The sequence below is a fragment of the Ovis canadensis genome, chromosome 21 (assembly GCF_042477335.2).
Source record: "Ovis canadensis isolate MfBH-ARS-UI-01 breed Bighorn chromosome 21, ARS-UI_OviCan_v2, whole genome shotgun sequence".
Lineage (NCBI taxonomy): Eukaryota > Metazoa > Chordata > Mammalia > Artiodactyla > Bovidae > Ovis > Ovis canadensis.
In genome coordinates, this window is record NC_091265.1 from 43,737,308 (window position 1) to 43,752,034 (window position 14,727).

The window sequence follows — 14,727 nt, forward strand, 5'->3', positions numbered from 1 at the left end:
AGTCTGCCTATAATACATGATTACTATCACTTTAGATCAATAGTAAGTTATGATATTGAGTAGTGTCAGTCCTCCAACTTTTAATTCAGTTCTACTTCTTCAGTGTGCATTGGCAATTCTGAGTCTTTTGCCTCTCTGTATAAACTTGTAATCAGTTTGTCATTATGCACAAAATAACCTGCTGGGACTTTGACTGGAATTGTGTAGAATCTATAGATCAAGCTCAGAAGAAGTGAAATTGTGACAATATCAAGTCTTCAGGTTCACACACATGGAGTAACTCCATTAATTTTGTTATTCTTTCAGTTATTTCATCAGCATTTTGTAGTTTTCCTCATAAAGAGTTTGCACATATCTTGTTAGATTTATTTGAAGTATCATTTTATGGGCTGCTAATGTAAATGGGATTGTGTTTGTAACTTTAAATTCCACATGGTCTTTGCTGATACAGGAAAGCAATTGACTTCTGTATGTTAACTTACATCCTTCCACCTTGTTATAATCACTTGTGGTTTCAGGAGTTTTCTTGTTGATTCTTTTAGATTTTCTGTATGACAACTATGCCATCTATGAAGAAAAACAGTTTTATGTCTCTCTTCCTGATCTGTATAAATTTTATTTCCTTTTCTTGTCTTACTGACTACCTAGGGCCAACACTATATTGAAAAGCAGTCATGAGAGGGACATCCTTGCCTTGCTCCTAATCTTAGTGGGGAAGTTTCAAGTTTTTCATCATTAAGTATGATGTTAACTTTAGGTTTTGTGTAGGTATTCTTTTTCAAGTAGAGAAAGTTCCTCTTTACTGTTAGTTTACAGAGAGTTTTTATCATGCATGAGTTTTGGACTTTGTCAAATGCCTTTTCTGCAACCATTGGTGTGATCATGTGATTTTTCCTCCTTAAACCATTTATCAGTTGAATTACATCAACTGATTTTTAAATGTTGAAACAATCTTGCACAACTGGAAAAAATACCACTTAGTCATAGTGTATAATTTTTTCGTATATTGTTGGATTCTACTTGCTGATAGTTTGTTGAAGATTTTTACATCTGTGTTTATGAGAGAGATTAGTCTATAGTTTTTGTTAGTTTTTCTCATATACTGTCTTTGTCTACTTTTAGATGTAAGGTAATGTTGACTTCATAGAATGTTCTTAAAAGTAACTACTCTGCTTATATCATCCAAGAGAAATTTTAGAGAATGCATATCATTTCTTTTTAAAATATTTGCTAGAATCCACCACTGAACATATGTAATCCTGGACAGGATGGCTAGAGTGGGCTGGTGCTAAGATGCTTAGTTGCTCAGTCATGTCCAACTCTCTGTGACCTCATGGACTGCAGCCTGCCAGGCTCCTCTGTCCATGAGATTCTCTAGGCAAGAATACTGGAGTGAGTAGCCATTTCCTTCTCTAGGGGATCTTCCCAACCCAGGGATCGAACTCAGGTCTCCTGCATTGCAGGAAGATTCTTTACCATCTGAGCCACCAGGAAAGCCACCAGAGTGGTCTGGAGTAGAGTATTTCCTTTTCTCTACATGGAAGGTTAAACCCAGCTGGAGCTTTCCCCTGTGGCCTGCCAGGTCTGCGAGGAAAAGTCTTGTAATCGTTAATGTTCCAGTTCAAAAGATCACACATAGATATTTGCTTGGAGCATGACTCTTCAGGTTCAAGGGTCTATTCAGGCCTCCTCTATGAGTCCATTCTTCCAGCAGCAGACACATCTATACTGTTGATGTGTTCACTCCAAGGGGAGATCAGGCAGAAACTGTATGCAGGGGATGAGGATGAGAACTGGGCACGTGGACTGGAGGTGTTTATGCTGTGTATGTGTTGACGCCTCACATTTTAAGAGGAGTGGAAATGAGGAGCAGTGAGAGTAAGCCGTGGCCCATGGGCAGGTGCCTAAGAACAGGGTGGCTCTCCATGAGCAACTGCCTTTGACTTGGAACTCCAAAGCATCTTAGGATTCAAATCAGGCCTTCCAAGGTTGTTAAAGTAGTTTGTCCAGGTAGGAAATGAGAACATAATTTATTTAACACCATATTAGGTTTATTTTTTATTTACTTTTTATTGTGGTTAAAAACACACACATAACATAAAATTTACTACCTTAACTATTTTAAGTGCATAGTTCGGTTCATCAGTGTTAGCTATGTGTACACTGTTGTGAAAAAGATCTCTGGAAATTTTTCATCTTGTGAGTCTGAAACTCTATTCCCATTACACAACGACTCTCCTTTTCTTCCTCCCTGAAACCCCTGGTAACCACCATTCTACTTCTCTTCTTAAGAATTTGACTATTTCAAATAGCTTATATAAGTGGAATCATACAATATTTGTCTTTTTGTGGCTGGCTTACTTCACTTAGCATAATATTCTCAGGTTCATCCATTGTAGCATTATGGCAGGATTTCCTTACTTTTTAAGGATGAATGTATATTTCGTTGTATGTATGTATCAAATTTTGTTTATTCATTCATCATTGATGGACATATGGGTTGCTCCTACCTCTTGGCTATTGTGCATACTGCTGCATGAACATTGGTATGCAAATCCTACTTTCAGTTCTCTTAGATATATTACAGAAATACAATACTGGATCCTATAGTAGTTCTATTTTTATTTTTTTAGGAAACTTCATATTGTTTTCCATAGTGATTACTCCATTTTACAGACTCACCAGTAACACACAAGTGTTCCAATTTTTCTATATCTTCACTTACACTTGCTGTTTTCTGGATTTTTTTCTAATAGTAGCCATTATAGTAAGTGTGAGGTTATACCTCATTGTGACTTACTTTTGACTTACATTGTCTGGTGTTTAGTAATATTGAACATTTTTTCAGTTGCTTGTTGACTATTTATATGTCATCTTTGGAGAAATGTCTATTTAAATCTATCTTAGTTCATTGCAGTTGCTATAGCAAAATACGATCGCTTGGAAGCAACCTAAACTTCCATTAAAGAGGAATACATAAGGAAGATGTGGTACATATACACAATGGAATATTATTCGGCCATAAAAAGGAATGAAATTGGGTCATTTGTGAAGACATAGATGGACCTATGAACTGTAACAGAGTAAATAAAGTAAGTCAGAAAGAGAAAAACAAATATCATACATTAATGCACATGTGGAATCTAGAAAAATGGTGCAGGTGATCATACTTGCAAAGCAGAAGTGAAGACACAGATGCAGAGAATGACGTATAGATAATAAGGAGGAAGGTGGCGATGAGAGGAATTGAGAGATTGGAAATGACACATATACACTGTTGATACTCTCTGTAAATACATAACTAAGGAGAACTGATTGTGTAGTACAGGGAACTCAGTGCTCTGAGGTGACCTAGATGGGAAGAAAATCCAAAAAGGAGGAGGATATATGTATATGTAGCTGATTCACTTTGCTGTACTGTAGAAACTAACATAACATTGGAAAGCAAGTATACTACAATAAAAATTAATTATAAAACTAAATAAAATAGATAGCCAACAAGAAACTACTATATAGCACAGGGAATCTCCTCAATACTCTGTACTAGTCTAAACAGATACAGAATTTGAAAAAGAATAGATAGATGTGTACATGTTACTGAGTCACTTTGCTCTACACCTGAAATTAATGCAAAACTGTTGATCATCTCTACTCTAATATAAAATTAAAATTGAAAAATAAACTGATTTTCTATTAATACAAAAAGTAAAATAAAAATTTTTGTGTGATAATTACACAACTGTGATTATATTAAAAGTCACTAAATTGGAAAAAAAATCTACTCCACATGTGTTTGTTGTGAGAATCAGTTAGAAACAGTAGCAACTACCCAAGAGAAGCTCTTCTCAAAGCAGAAGCATGAGAGGTAAGTCCAACCTTGCAAACGCATCCCTTGCACACACATCCCTTGCACCTGCTTACATCGCATCTGCTAATGTCTGATTGACCAAAATGGCTCACGTGTCCTAGCTGATCATCAGTGAGGCACAGAAATATATGCTACCTAAAGATGCTTACTCCTTGGAAGGAAAGTTATGACCAACCTAGATAGCATATTCAAAAGCACAGACATTACTTTGCCAACAAAGGTTCATCTAGTCAAGGCTATGGTTTTTCCAGTGGTCATGTATGGATGTGAGAGTTGAACTGTGAAGAAAGTTGAGCGCCGAAGAATTGATGCTTTCGAACTGTGGTGTTGGAGAAGGCTGTTGAGAGTCCCTTGGGCTGCAAGGAGATCCAACCAGTCCATTCTGAAGGAGATCAGTCCTGGGTATTCTTTGGAAGGACTGATGCTAAAGCTGAAACTCCAATACTTTGGCCACCTCATGCGAAGAGTTGACTCATTGGAAAAGACCCTGATGCTGGGAGGGATTGGGAGCAGGAGGAGAAGGGGACGACAGAGGATGAAATGGCTGGATGGCATCACCGCCTCGATGGACATGAGTTTGGGTGAAGTCTGGGAGTTGGTGATGGATAGAGAGGCCTGGCGTGCTGCAATTCATGGGTTTCAAAGTGTTGGACACGACTGCGTGACTGAACTGAACTGAACTGAACTGAACTGAAAATGAAACCATGGCAAGGTATAGATCCATAATACTACTAACTGAGTGACAGAATTCTGACCAATAATGCAAACTTCCACACTGAAGCATAGTCATCCCTCAGCATCTGCAGAGGATTGGTCACAGGACCCACCTTGGATAATGAAATATGCAGGTGCTCGGGTCCCATAATCAGTGTTTCAACATTCTCAGTTTTATAACTTCACCTTTGATGTGTGTCAAATAAATGGCAAAGCCCGTCACTCATCCAAAGTTTCCTTTTTCCCAAAAGAGAATCTTTCCAAAGAAAAACTCACAAGACAGTGATTGACTCCTCAGCTCTTAGCATGCTAACACTTTTCAAAAAAACCTTCCTTTATCACTAATATGTCATTGAGATCAAAGTGTTCTGATGTATTCTGGACACCTTTACTCAATGTTGTAGATATATAAACCAGTAGAGAGGAATGCTCTGATTCCCACACATGCCTGCATGAAAAGATCAGTGTAATCTATAGTGCCTTAAAATTCTATGGAAATGGCCTCTTCTAATAATCTGCTGCTTTTAGTACTTCCTTGATAACTAACTAGATCCCCAAATTATTTACTTCTTCATTAGAACTTACACTTAGTTGAGTATCTTGAGCCACAGTTTTCCATCATAGCTAAAACGCCCAAAATAATCCTTGGGAAAAAATTATGGAATCTGACTCTACTAGTCTTGAAATAATGTCTGAAACTTTCCACTCAGCATCTTTCTAACTGTTAAACCTACAGTTGTTCATAATCATTAGGACAGTTCCTGCAGCTGCCATGCATAACCAGGAATTACCATACTTCACCTAGTATCTCAGACTTACATACTTGCCACCCCCACACCACATTTTTAACATAGCTCTACTGTCATTGGTCAAAATGCAATATTCAAAAATGACTTATTGTGAAGTAAATTAAATTACTATAAGCAGAATCAGGCTTTAATATGCTTATCAGTTCAGTTCAATTCAGTTCAGTCGCTCAGGCATGTCCGACTCTTTGCAACCCCATGAATCACAGCATGCCAGGCCTCCCTGTCCATCACCAACTCCCAGACTTCACCCAAACTCATGTCCATCGAGGCGGTGATGCCATCCAGCCATCTCATCCTCTATCATCCCCTTCTCCTCCTGCCCCCAATCCCTCCCAGCATCAGGGTCTTTTCCAATGAGTCAACTCTTCTCATGAGGTGGCCAAAGTATTGGAGTTTCAGCTTCAGCATCAGTCCTTCCAATGAACACCCAGGACTGATCTCCTTCAGGATGGACTGGTTGGATCTCCTTGCAGTCCAAGGGACTCTCAACAGCCTTCTCCAACACCACAGTTCAAAAGCATCAATTCTGCGGCACTCAGCTTTCTTCACAGTCCAACTCTCACATCCATACATGACCACTGGATAAACCAGAGCCTTGACTAGATGGACCTTTGTTGGCAAAGTAATGTCTCTGCTTTTGAATATGCTATCCAGGTTGGTCATAACTTTCCTTCCAAGGAGTAAGTGTCTTTTAATTTCATGGCTGCAATCACCATCTGCAGTGATTTTGGAGCCCAAAAAAATAGTCTGACACTGTTTCCACTATTTCCCCAACTATTTCCCATGAAGTGATGGGACCAGATGCCATGATCTTCCTTTTCTGAATGCTGAGCTTTAAGCCAACTTTTTCACTCTCCTCTCACTTTCATCAAGAGGCTTTTTACTTCCTCTCCACTTTCTGCCATAAGGGTGGTGTCATCTGCATATCTGAGGTGATTAATATTTTTCCTGGCAATCTTGATTCCAGCTTGTGCTTCTTCCAGCCCAGTGTTTCTCATGATGTACTCTGAATATAAGTTAAATAAGCAGAGTGACGGTATACAGCCTTGACGTACTCCTTTTCCTATTTGGAACCAATCTGTTGTTATCATACTTAAAAATGAAATCTGCAAAGGCAGCAACAAAATGAAGCAAGAAAGCGTAGCATAAAGGAAAACAAAGCAAATTGGAATTCAAGGAACTTGATTCCAGTCCCAACTGTGGCACCAGTTAGCTGTGTGGGCCTGGAAAACATATATAATGCTTCTAAGTCTCCAACATCTGTTATTGAGGAGATTAGGTTAAATTATATATAAATTATAGATTTAATGGGTTACATATAGTTTAACCCATTCAAAATTAAATTATCAATGATTGCAGAAAATTTGGTTGGAAAATAGTCTTGGAACACTAAAGGTGGGTCAAGGGACATGACAAATAGGTCTGTTCTAAACATTGATCTAAACGTAAAGACTTAAAGCTCTCTTTCTATATAAAAGGGAAAAAAACTGGAATTTGCATTTTTCATTGAAAACACTGAGAAACAAAGCATTGTATCTTTTTCTTCAAATATTACTCCTTTCTCAAGAAATTTATTTTCCTCAAGGTTTTCCTCAAGGCAGCTTTGACATCCTTGTTCCTCAAACTATATATCAGTGGATTTAGCATGGGCACCACAATGGTATAGAACAGGGAGGACACTTTCCCTTGGTCAAGGGGCAAAACAGAAGGTGGTTTGAGATACACAAAAGCCCCAGAACCAAAGAAAAGGAAAACCACAATTATGTGGGAGCTGCATGTACTGAAAGCTTTGGACCTGCCCTCAGTGGAGTGAATGCGGAGAATGCTGGAGAGGATTAGAGCATAAGAGATGGAGATGGTGACAATGGGCATTCCAATGTCAATAGCCACAAATATGAAGACCACCAGCTCATGCATATAAGAGCTGTTACAGGAGAGCTCAAGGAGAGGTGGGATGTCACACATGAAATGATTGATGAGGTTGTCAGCACAGAAGATCAGACTTGCTATGCTTCCTGTGTGAGCCATGGCCCCTGAAAACCCCATCACATACACACCCAACAAAAGCAGTAAACAGACCTTAGGAGACATGGTGACTGTGTACACCAGTGGCTTACAGATGGCAACATAGCGGTCATATGCCATCGCTGACAGGACAAAGGACTCAGAGATGACAAAGAAGCAGAAGAAAAACAGTTGAGTCAAACACCCTGCATGCAAGATGGTGTTCTTCCTTGAGACAAAACTCATCAGCATTTTGGGAGTGATGGTAGTGGAGTAACAGAAGTCTATTAAGGAGAAGTTGAAGAGGAAGAAGTACATGGGAGTGTGCAGGCGTGAGTTCAACCCAATCAGCGTTATCAAGCCCAGGTTCCCCACTACGGTGACCACATAGAAACCTAGAAACAGGAGGAAGAGGGGGATCTGCAGTCCTGGCTGGTCTGTTAAGCCTGCGAGGATGAATTCTGTCACCGAAGAGTTCTCAGCTCCCATTCTCCCATGGAGAAAAACTGGTCCATGGGGAAAAGAAAAGAGAACCACTTAAAAACAAGACCACCAACCTCCCAGTCCCACTGTCGAATTCCTGAGAATGGAATCCACAGAGATATTTGAGCTTTAGTGTGGAAGGAGGGTTTCTACTGTTTGCTATGGGTCTATCTTTTCAACCGTAGTGCCTTTAACTTCCAGAGAACAATAAAGAGGCTAGATTAGGCCTCCAGAGTGAGAACTGGCACTACTTGAGAAAGCAAAAAGCAGAAAACTCATTCACAAGTAAGACAGATATCTTTTAGATCTCTAAGTCAGTCCGTTTTCTGAGTCCCCTCTCTCCTACCTCTGTTTCAGTTGCTGATGCTTGGGGACTTTCCCTGGAAAGAATCCTGACTGGCGGAAGACACTCTGACTTCTCAGAGCTCCCACCTCTGGGCCACTGCTATCACATCAAAAAAGTGAGGTGACATTTTTTCCAAAATCTCCTAACTCTAGTGGCCTTAGGTTTAATAATAATGTTTTAAGCTAGCACTTATTAAGTGGTTACTTACGTGTACTAAGAGCTATGTGACTATATTTTTATCCCATTTTGTAGATGAGACAACTGAGTTAAGTAACTCATCCAAATCCCAAAACTGCTGAGTAGCAGGCAGGTGAACTCGGGCAGTCTGACTCTCACAGTTTGCACTGGTAACCACCACGTTACATGACTGACCAGAGCCAGGCACACACTCACCTTCCTTTAGTATAGAGCTGTAATGCTATATTTCAGTGTCTCTTGTCCACAATGGTCCTGGGAAGAAAATGACCACATCAATAGAAGAGGACAGCTTTGAGTTCAGAACTCTCTCCTCCCAGTCTGCTCCAGAGAATCATAACTTCTCATTTATCTTGTATCTCTTTCTGCCTCGAAGAGCTTGATTTCCAATTACTAACTTCCCCAAACACCCTCCAGCTACAAGGAAGAATACGGTGCCCTTTCCTGACTCACGGATAATGGGAGAATAGGCAGTTTTATTAGGATTGTAGATCTCAGTGACTTGATTATTCAGAAACTCCCTCAAGACCATTTTCTGAGAGATTACTTTCCCAGGGGAAGAAATGTTTGCTTATACCCTTGATATTGTTTAATTTGGGTTCTAGAGACAGTTTCTTTCAACAAACACTGGTCTGGTACAATTAAGAGAAAAATCATTGTGATAAAAATGACTGTCATCACCATTTCTTGAATATCCAATACTGTGCATAACACAAATCCTTTACACTGAGTTCTGGCTGCCAAGATCAAAAATACCATATACATATATTATTTATTTCTCACAATAATGATATTCATTTTAAAGGTAAGTTACTCAGAGAGACATTGTGTTTCAGAGCCCACATGCCTGGGTCTATCTAACCCCAGGTACTTATTTTGTAATCACTAGCCTAAACTTCCTTCTGGTGAGAGCTGCTGAAATCCATAAAGCAATGTCCCTGCCTTCACAAATCTGGCAATCTGTTGGAAAGTAACAAATATGCAATGACTTTAATAAAAACAAGAAATGTATCAAGGAAATAGTAACACCAAGGGCTATTTATACTCATAAAATTTAGAGTGGGACACTCAATAATGTATTCATATTCCAATTTATTCCAGGAAGAACTGCACTGTATCTAGTTTTAACAAGGAAATTTTTGTGATTCCCTGCCCTTATCCTCTCAAGGGGTGTAAATTTAGTGGTAACAAATATTCTCTATCAGGTAACTGCTTTCAACTTCTGCCAGGAGCAGCCTTTCTCTGAATTAAAACTCCCTTTGGCCTTCCACCCACTTTTTTTTTAATAAAATTATTTTTTCTGTTTATTTATTTTACTTTACAATATTGCATTGGTTTTGCCATACATTGACTTGAATCTGCCATGGGTGTACATGTGTTCACCATCCTGAACCCCGCCTCCCACCTCCCTACCCATCCCATCCCTCTGGACCATCCCAGTGCACCACCCACTTTTCATCGAGTGCTCCTCTCTATTGACTTTCCAGCTTCTCAGGCTCACAGACTGAATCCTGGTGGATAAGATTCCCAGTGCAGTGATACATCCAAATTTGTTCTTCCTCTTTGGTTTGCTTCTGTCTTTATCTTCTCCCCAACACAAACTTCTGCCTTGTCAAAAATTGTTTATCCTTTGTCTTGATCTTTCAATCTTTTCTTACTTTCTTTAATATCAAGCCTACATACTCAGAATTTTGACCTGAAAAGACTCAGGAAATTACCAAATCCAGTGTTTCACAAACATGGCTAAGCACTAAAATTTCCTAGAGTGTTTATTAAAAAGAAATTCTGAGACAAGTGAGGGAAATTAAGAGATATAAATTTCCAGTTGCAAAATAAATGAGTCATGAGTATAAAATGTACAGTCTGGGGAATATAGATGATAACTATAGAATATGGACAATAACTATAGTATCTTTGTATGGTGACATATTGTAGCTTGACTTACTATAGTGATCACTTTGAAACATACAGAAATATCAAATCACTATGTGGTGTAACAGGAGCTAACATAGCGTTGTAGGTCAGTTACTCTTCCAAAATCAACAAACTCATAGAAAAAGAGATCAGATTTATGGTCCCCAGAGGCAGGGGCTGGGACAAGGAGTGGGGGTAGAGTTGGATGAAGACAGTCAAAAGGTACAAAGTTCCAATTATAAGATGAATAAGTATTAGGAATATAATGTACAGTATGATAAAATTAACACAGCTGAATGTTACATATGAAAGTTGAAAGTAAATTCTGAGTGCTCATCACAAAAAAAAATTTTTCCTATTTCTTTAATGTCATATCTATATGAGAGGATAATTATCTATAAGTGATGATAAGTTATCACTAAACTTATAATAATAATCATTTCATAATGTAAGTCAAATAAGTATTCTGTACACCTTAAATATATACAATGCTGTATGTTAGTTATAGCTCAATAAAACTAAAAGAAGGAAAAAGGAAAAATTCTGGGCTCCACCCACATCCTCTGAATCAGCATGTCTGTGGGTATAAATGGCAGCCATATTTTTAAACCTTCTCTAGTGGTTCCAGTGCCAGAAACTTGCATATCCACAGAACTGATACTTATCCACATCTTAGAGACACAGAGCAGACCCAAGGGAGTAAAGTCAGTTGCCCAGTGTCACATATCTAGTTCACATCTCCGGGTTTCCAGCCTCTCCTGGTCCATGTTGCCATATGACCTTCAGCTTGGCAGGCACACAGAGAACAAGCTATAGTAATCAGACTTCTGATTTCAAGTATAACAGAACAGCTATTATCACACTTACCCTGTGACCATAAGCAACTATCAGACTGGAAATAATATAAAGCAACTATCTGCAAGCATTGGGAGGCAGACAGCACAGAGATGAAATTCTTGAAAGAAGGCAAGAATGTAAGGTGACTGACACATTCATCCTAACTTTCTCCCTAATGACAATTTCCAAACAGAGCATAGTGAAGTGGAACCCAAGCAAATGACAACAGTCTCTACGAGTAGAATAAATAAAGATCAATGCTCGAGTATGCTAAGACAGCTGAAATTTGTGGGGCAAAGTATAGAGAGGAAGAAGCCAAAGATAAAGACCTTCAGGCATTTGGATACCAGGAATTAGGATGAGGTATGAAACTGATACCCTCTAAGTAAGAGCTAGTCTTCAGACTAAGGGCAAAACTGAACTGGATCCATCTTAGCAAAGCCTAAATTCAGATCTCAACAGGATCAAGGTGATCTAGTAAATTATCTGCATCCAAAGACAAACTCCTACATTCTGTAGAGAAGAATAACATAATCTACAGTCTCTACAGTATATTCATGATGTCCATCATTATAAAATGAAAAATTACTATAAATACAAAAAAGCAGGAAATTATGACCCATTATCAAGAAATAAAAATAAAGCTGCTATATGATTCCAGAAATCCTACTCCCGGGCATATATCCAAAGAAAACCATAATTTGAAAAGATACATGCACCCTAATGTTCATTGCAGCACTATTTACAATAGCCAGAACATAGAAGCAACCTAAATGTCCATCAACAGAAGAATGGATAAAGAAGATTTGGTATATACAAACAATGGAATATTACTCGGCCATGAAAAAAATGAAATAATGACATTTGCAGCAACATGGATGGACTTAGAGATTGTCATACTGAGTAAAATACCTCAGACAGAGAATTATAAGTATCATATGATGCTTTCTATGCATGGAACCCTCAGTTCAGTTCAGTTCAGTCACTCAGTCGTGTCCGACTCTTTGCAACCCTTAAAAAATGGTAAAATGAACTTATTTACAAAGCAGAAATAAAGTCACAGATGTAGAAAACAAGCTTCTGGTTACTGGGGGGAAGCAGGATGGGGGGAAATAAACTGGGAGATTGGGATTGACATATATACACACTACTACATATAAAAGAGATAACTGATAAGGACCTGCTATATAGCATGGGGAACAATACTCAACACTTTGTAATGACCTATATGGGAAAAGAATCTAAAAAAGAGTGCTATACATATACATTGTATTTCCTTTGCTGTACACCTGAATCTAACACGACATTGTAAATCAACTATGCTCCAATAAAAATTTTTAAAGAATCAGGAAAATATGACTCACAATCAAGAAAAAAAAAACATTCAGTAAAATCAGATCCACATGTGACCTGAATGTTGCTATTAGCAAAGACTTTAAAGTAGCTTCTCTAATTATTTAGTTTTTAAATTTAGTTGAAAGAAATACAAAATTGACTAACAGATGGCAAATTCCAACAGATCTATTAAAACAATAAAAATAAAGGAGATTTTCCCAAAAAATTCAAAACTGAAAAATACAGTATTAGAAATTAAAAATTCATTAGGTTGACTTAATAGCAGGCTCAGCACAGCCAAAGAAAGTTTTGCTAAAAGCAAAACAGAACAATGGAAATTATCATACTAAAATGCAGATAGAAAAACAATAAAGACAGCAACCACAGACTTCAAAACAATGCCAACATATGTGTAATCAGAGTTTCAAAAGGTGGTTAGGTGAGAACTGGAGTAAACAGAATATTTTTAAAGATTATAGATGAAAGTTTTCCCTATTTGATGAAATAATAAACCCACAGAATTTTTTTTTTAAAGCCCAGAATTGGTGTTAGATTATCTTATTTACAAAGCAGAAACAGAGATACAGACATAGAAATACGTCTGAATGTATGGATGCCAAAGGGAGTGGTGGGATGAATTGGGATTTGGGATATATACATTATTGACATTATGTCTAAAATAGATAACTAATGATAACCTAACTGCGTAGCACAGGGAACTCTATTCTGTGCTCTGTGGAGACCTAAATGGGAAGGAACTACAAAAAAGAAGGGATATATAATATATACGCAGAGCTGGTTTACTTTGCTGTACAGTAGGAACTAAAACAATGTTGTAAAACAACTGTACCTCAATAAAATTTTTTAAGATGGTAAAATGTATGCTATATGTTTTTAGCACAACAAAAACTGAAGCCGTTTCTGTTCTTTCCTAGAAAAAAACAGCCCAGGAAACCATAAGCAATATGAATATAAAATATACCACACCTAAGCTTATCATACTTATACTAATGAAAACCAAAGAGAAAAGAAAAAGTCTAAAAGCAATCATGATAGAAGGGACATTGTTTTCAAAGGAGCAAAAAATATAACTGACCTGTTACTTAAAAACAGAAGTCAAAGAACATTGAAATTACATCTTTAAAACTGAAAGAGAAAAATGTTTCATATTCTATTTGTGGTAGCATATTCTTCCAAAATAAAAAAAAGAGAAAAAATTTCAAACAAATTAAAGGTGAAAGAAATTGTCCCCAGTAAAGTCTACACTACCAAAAAAAAAAAAAAATGAGGGGCAGGAGGGATCAGCTCAGTTCAGTCACTCAGTAGTGTCTGACTCTTTGCAACCCCATGGACTGCAGCATGCCAGGCCTCCCTATCCATCACCAACTCCCAGAGTTTACTCAAACTCATGTCCATTGAGTCAGTGATGCCATCCAACCATTTCATCCTCTGTTACCGCCTTCTCCTCTCCCTTCAATCATTGCCAGCATTAGGGTTTTTTCCAATGAGTTACTTCTTCACATCAGGTGGCCAAAGTATTGGAGTTTCAGCTTCAGCATCAGTCCTTCCAATGAACATTCAGGACTGATTTCCTTTAGGATGGACTGGTTGGATCTCCTTGCAGTCCAAGGGACTCTCAAGAGTCTTCTCCAACACCACAGTTCAAAGGCATCAATTCTTTGGCACTCAGCTTTCTTTACAGTCCAACTCTCACATTCATACATGACTACTGGAAAAACCATAGCCTTGACTAGATCGACCTTTGCTGGCAAAGTAATGTCTGTGCTTTTTAATATGCTATCTAGGTTGGTCATAACTTTTCTTCCAAAGAGTAAGCATCTTTTTATTTCATGGCTACAGACAACATCTGCAGTGATTTTTGAAGCCCGGAAAAATAGTCTGCCACTGTATCCACTGTTTCTCCATCTATTTGCCATGAAGTGGGACTGGATGCCATGATCTTTGTTTTCTGAATGTTGAGCTTTAAGCCAACTTTTCCGCTCTCCTCTTTCACTTTCATCAAGAGGCTCTTTAGTTCTTCCTCACTTTCTGCCATAAGCATGGTGTCATCTGAATATCTGAGGTGATTGATATTTCTCCTGGCAATCTTGATTCCAGCTTGTGCTTCCTCCAGCCCAGCATTTCTCATGATGTACTCTGCATATAAGTTAAATAAGTATGGTGACAATATACAGCCTTTTCTTATTTGGAACCAGTCTGTT

General features: G+C 38.1%; 1 protein-coding gene across 1 annotated transcript; it reads right to left on the minus strand.

Moving 5' to 3' along the window:
* Positions 1-6,942: 6,942 nt before the first annotated feature.
* Positions 6,943-7,884, minus strand: LOC138426566 (olfactory receptor 8B12-like). The gene has a single exon (XM_069565236.1). It carries the CDS (start codon positions 7,882-7,884, stop codon positions 6,943-6,945), a length of 942 nt encoding a protein of 313 aa, XP_069421337.1.
* Between the last annotated feature and the right edge of the window lie 6,843 nt (positions 7,885-14,727).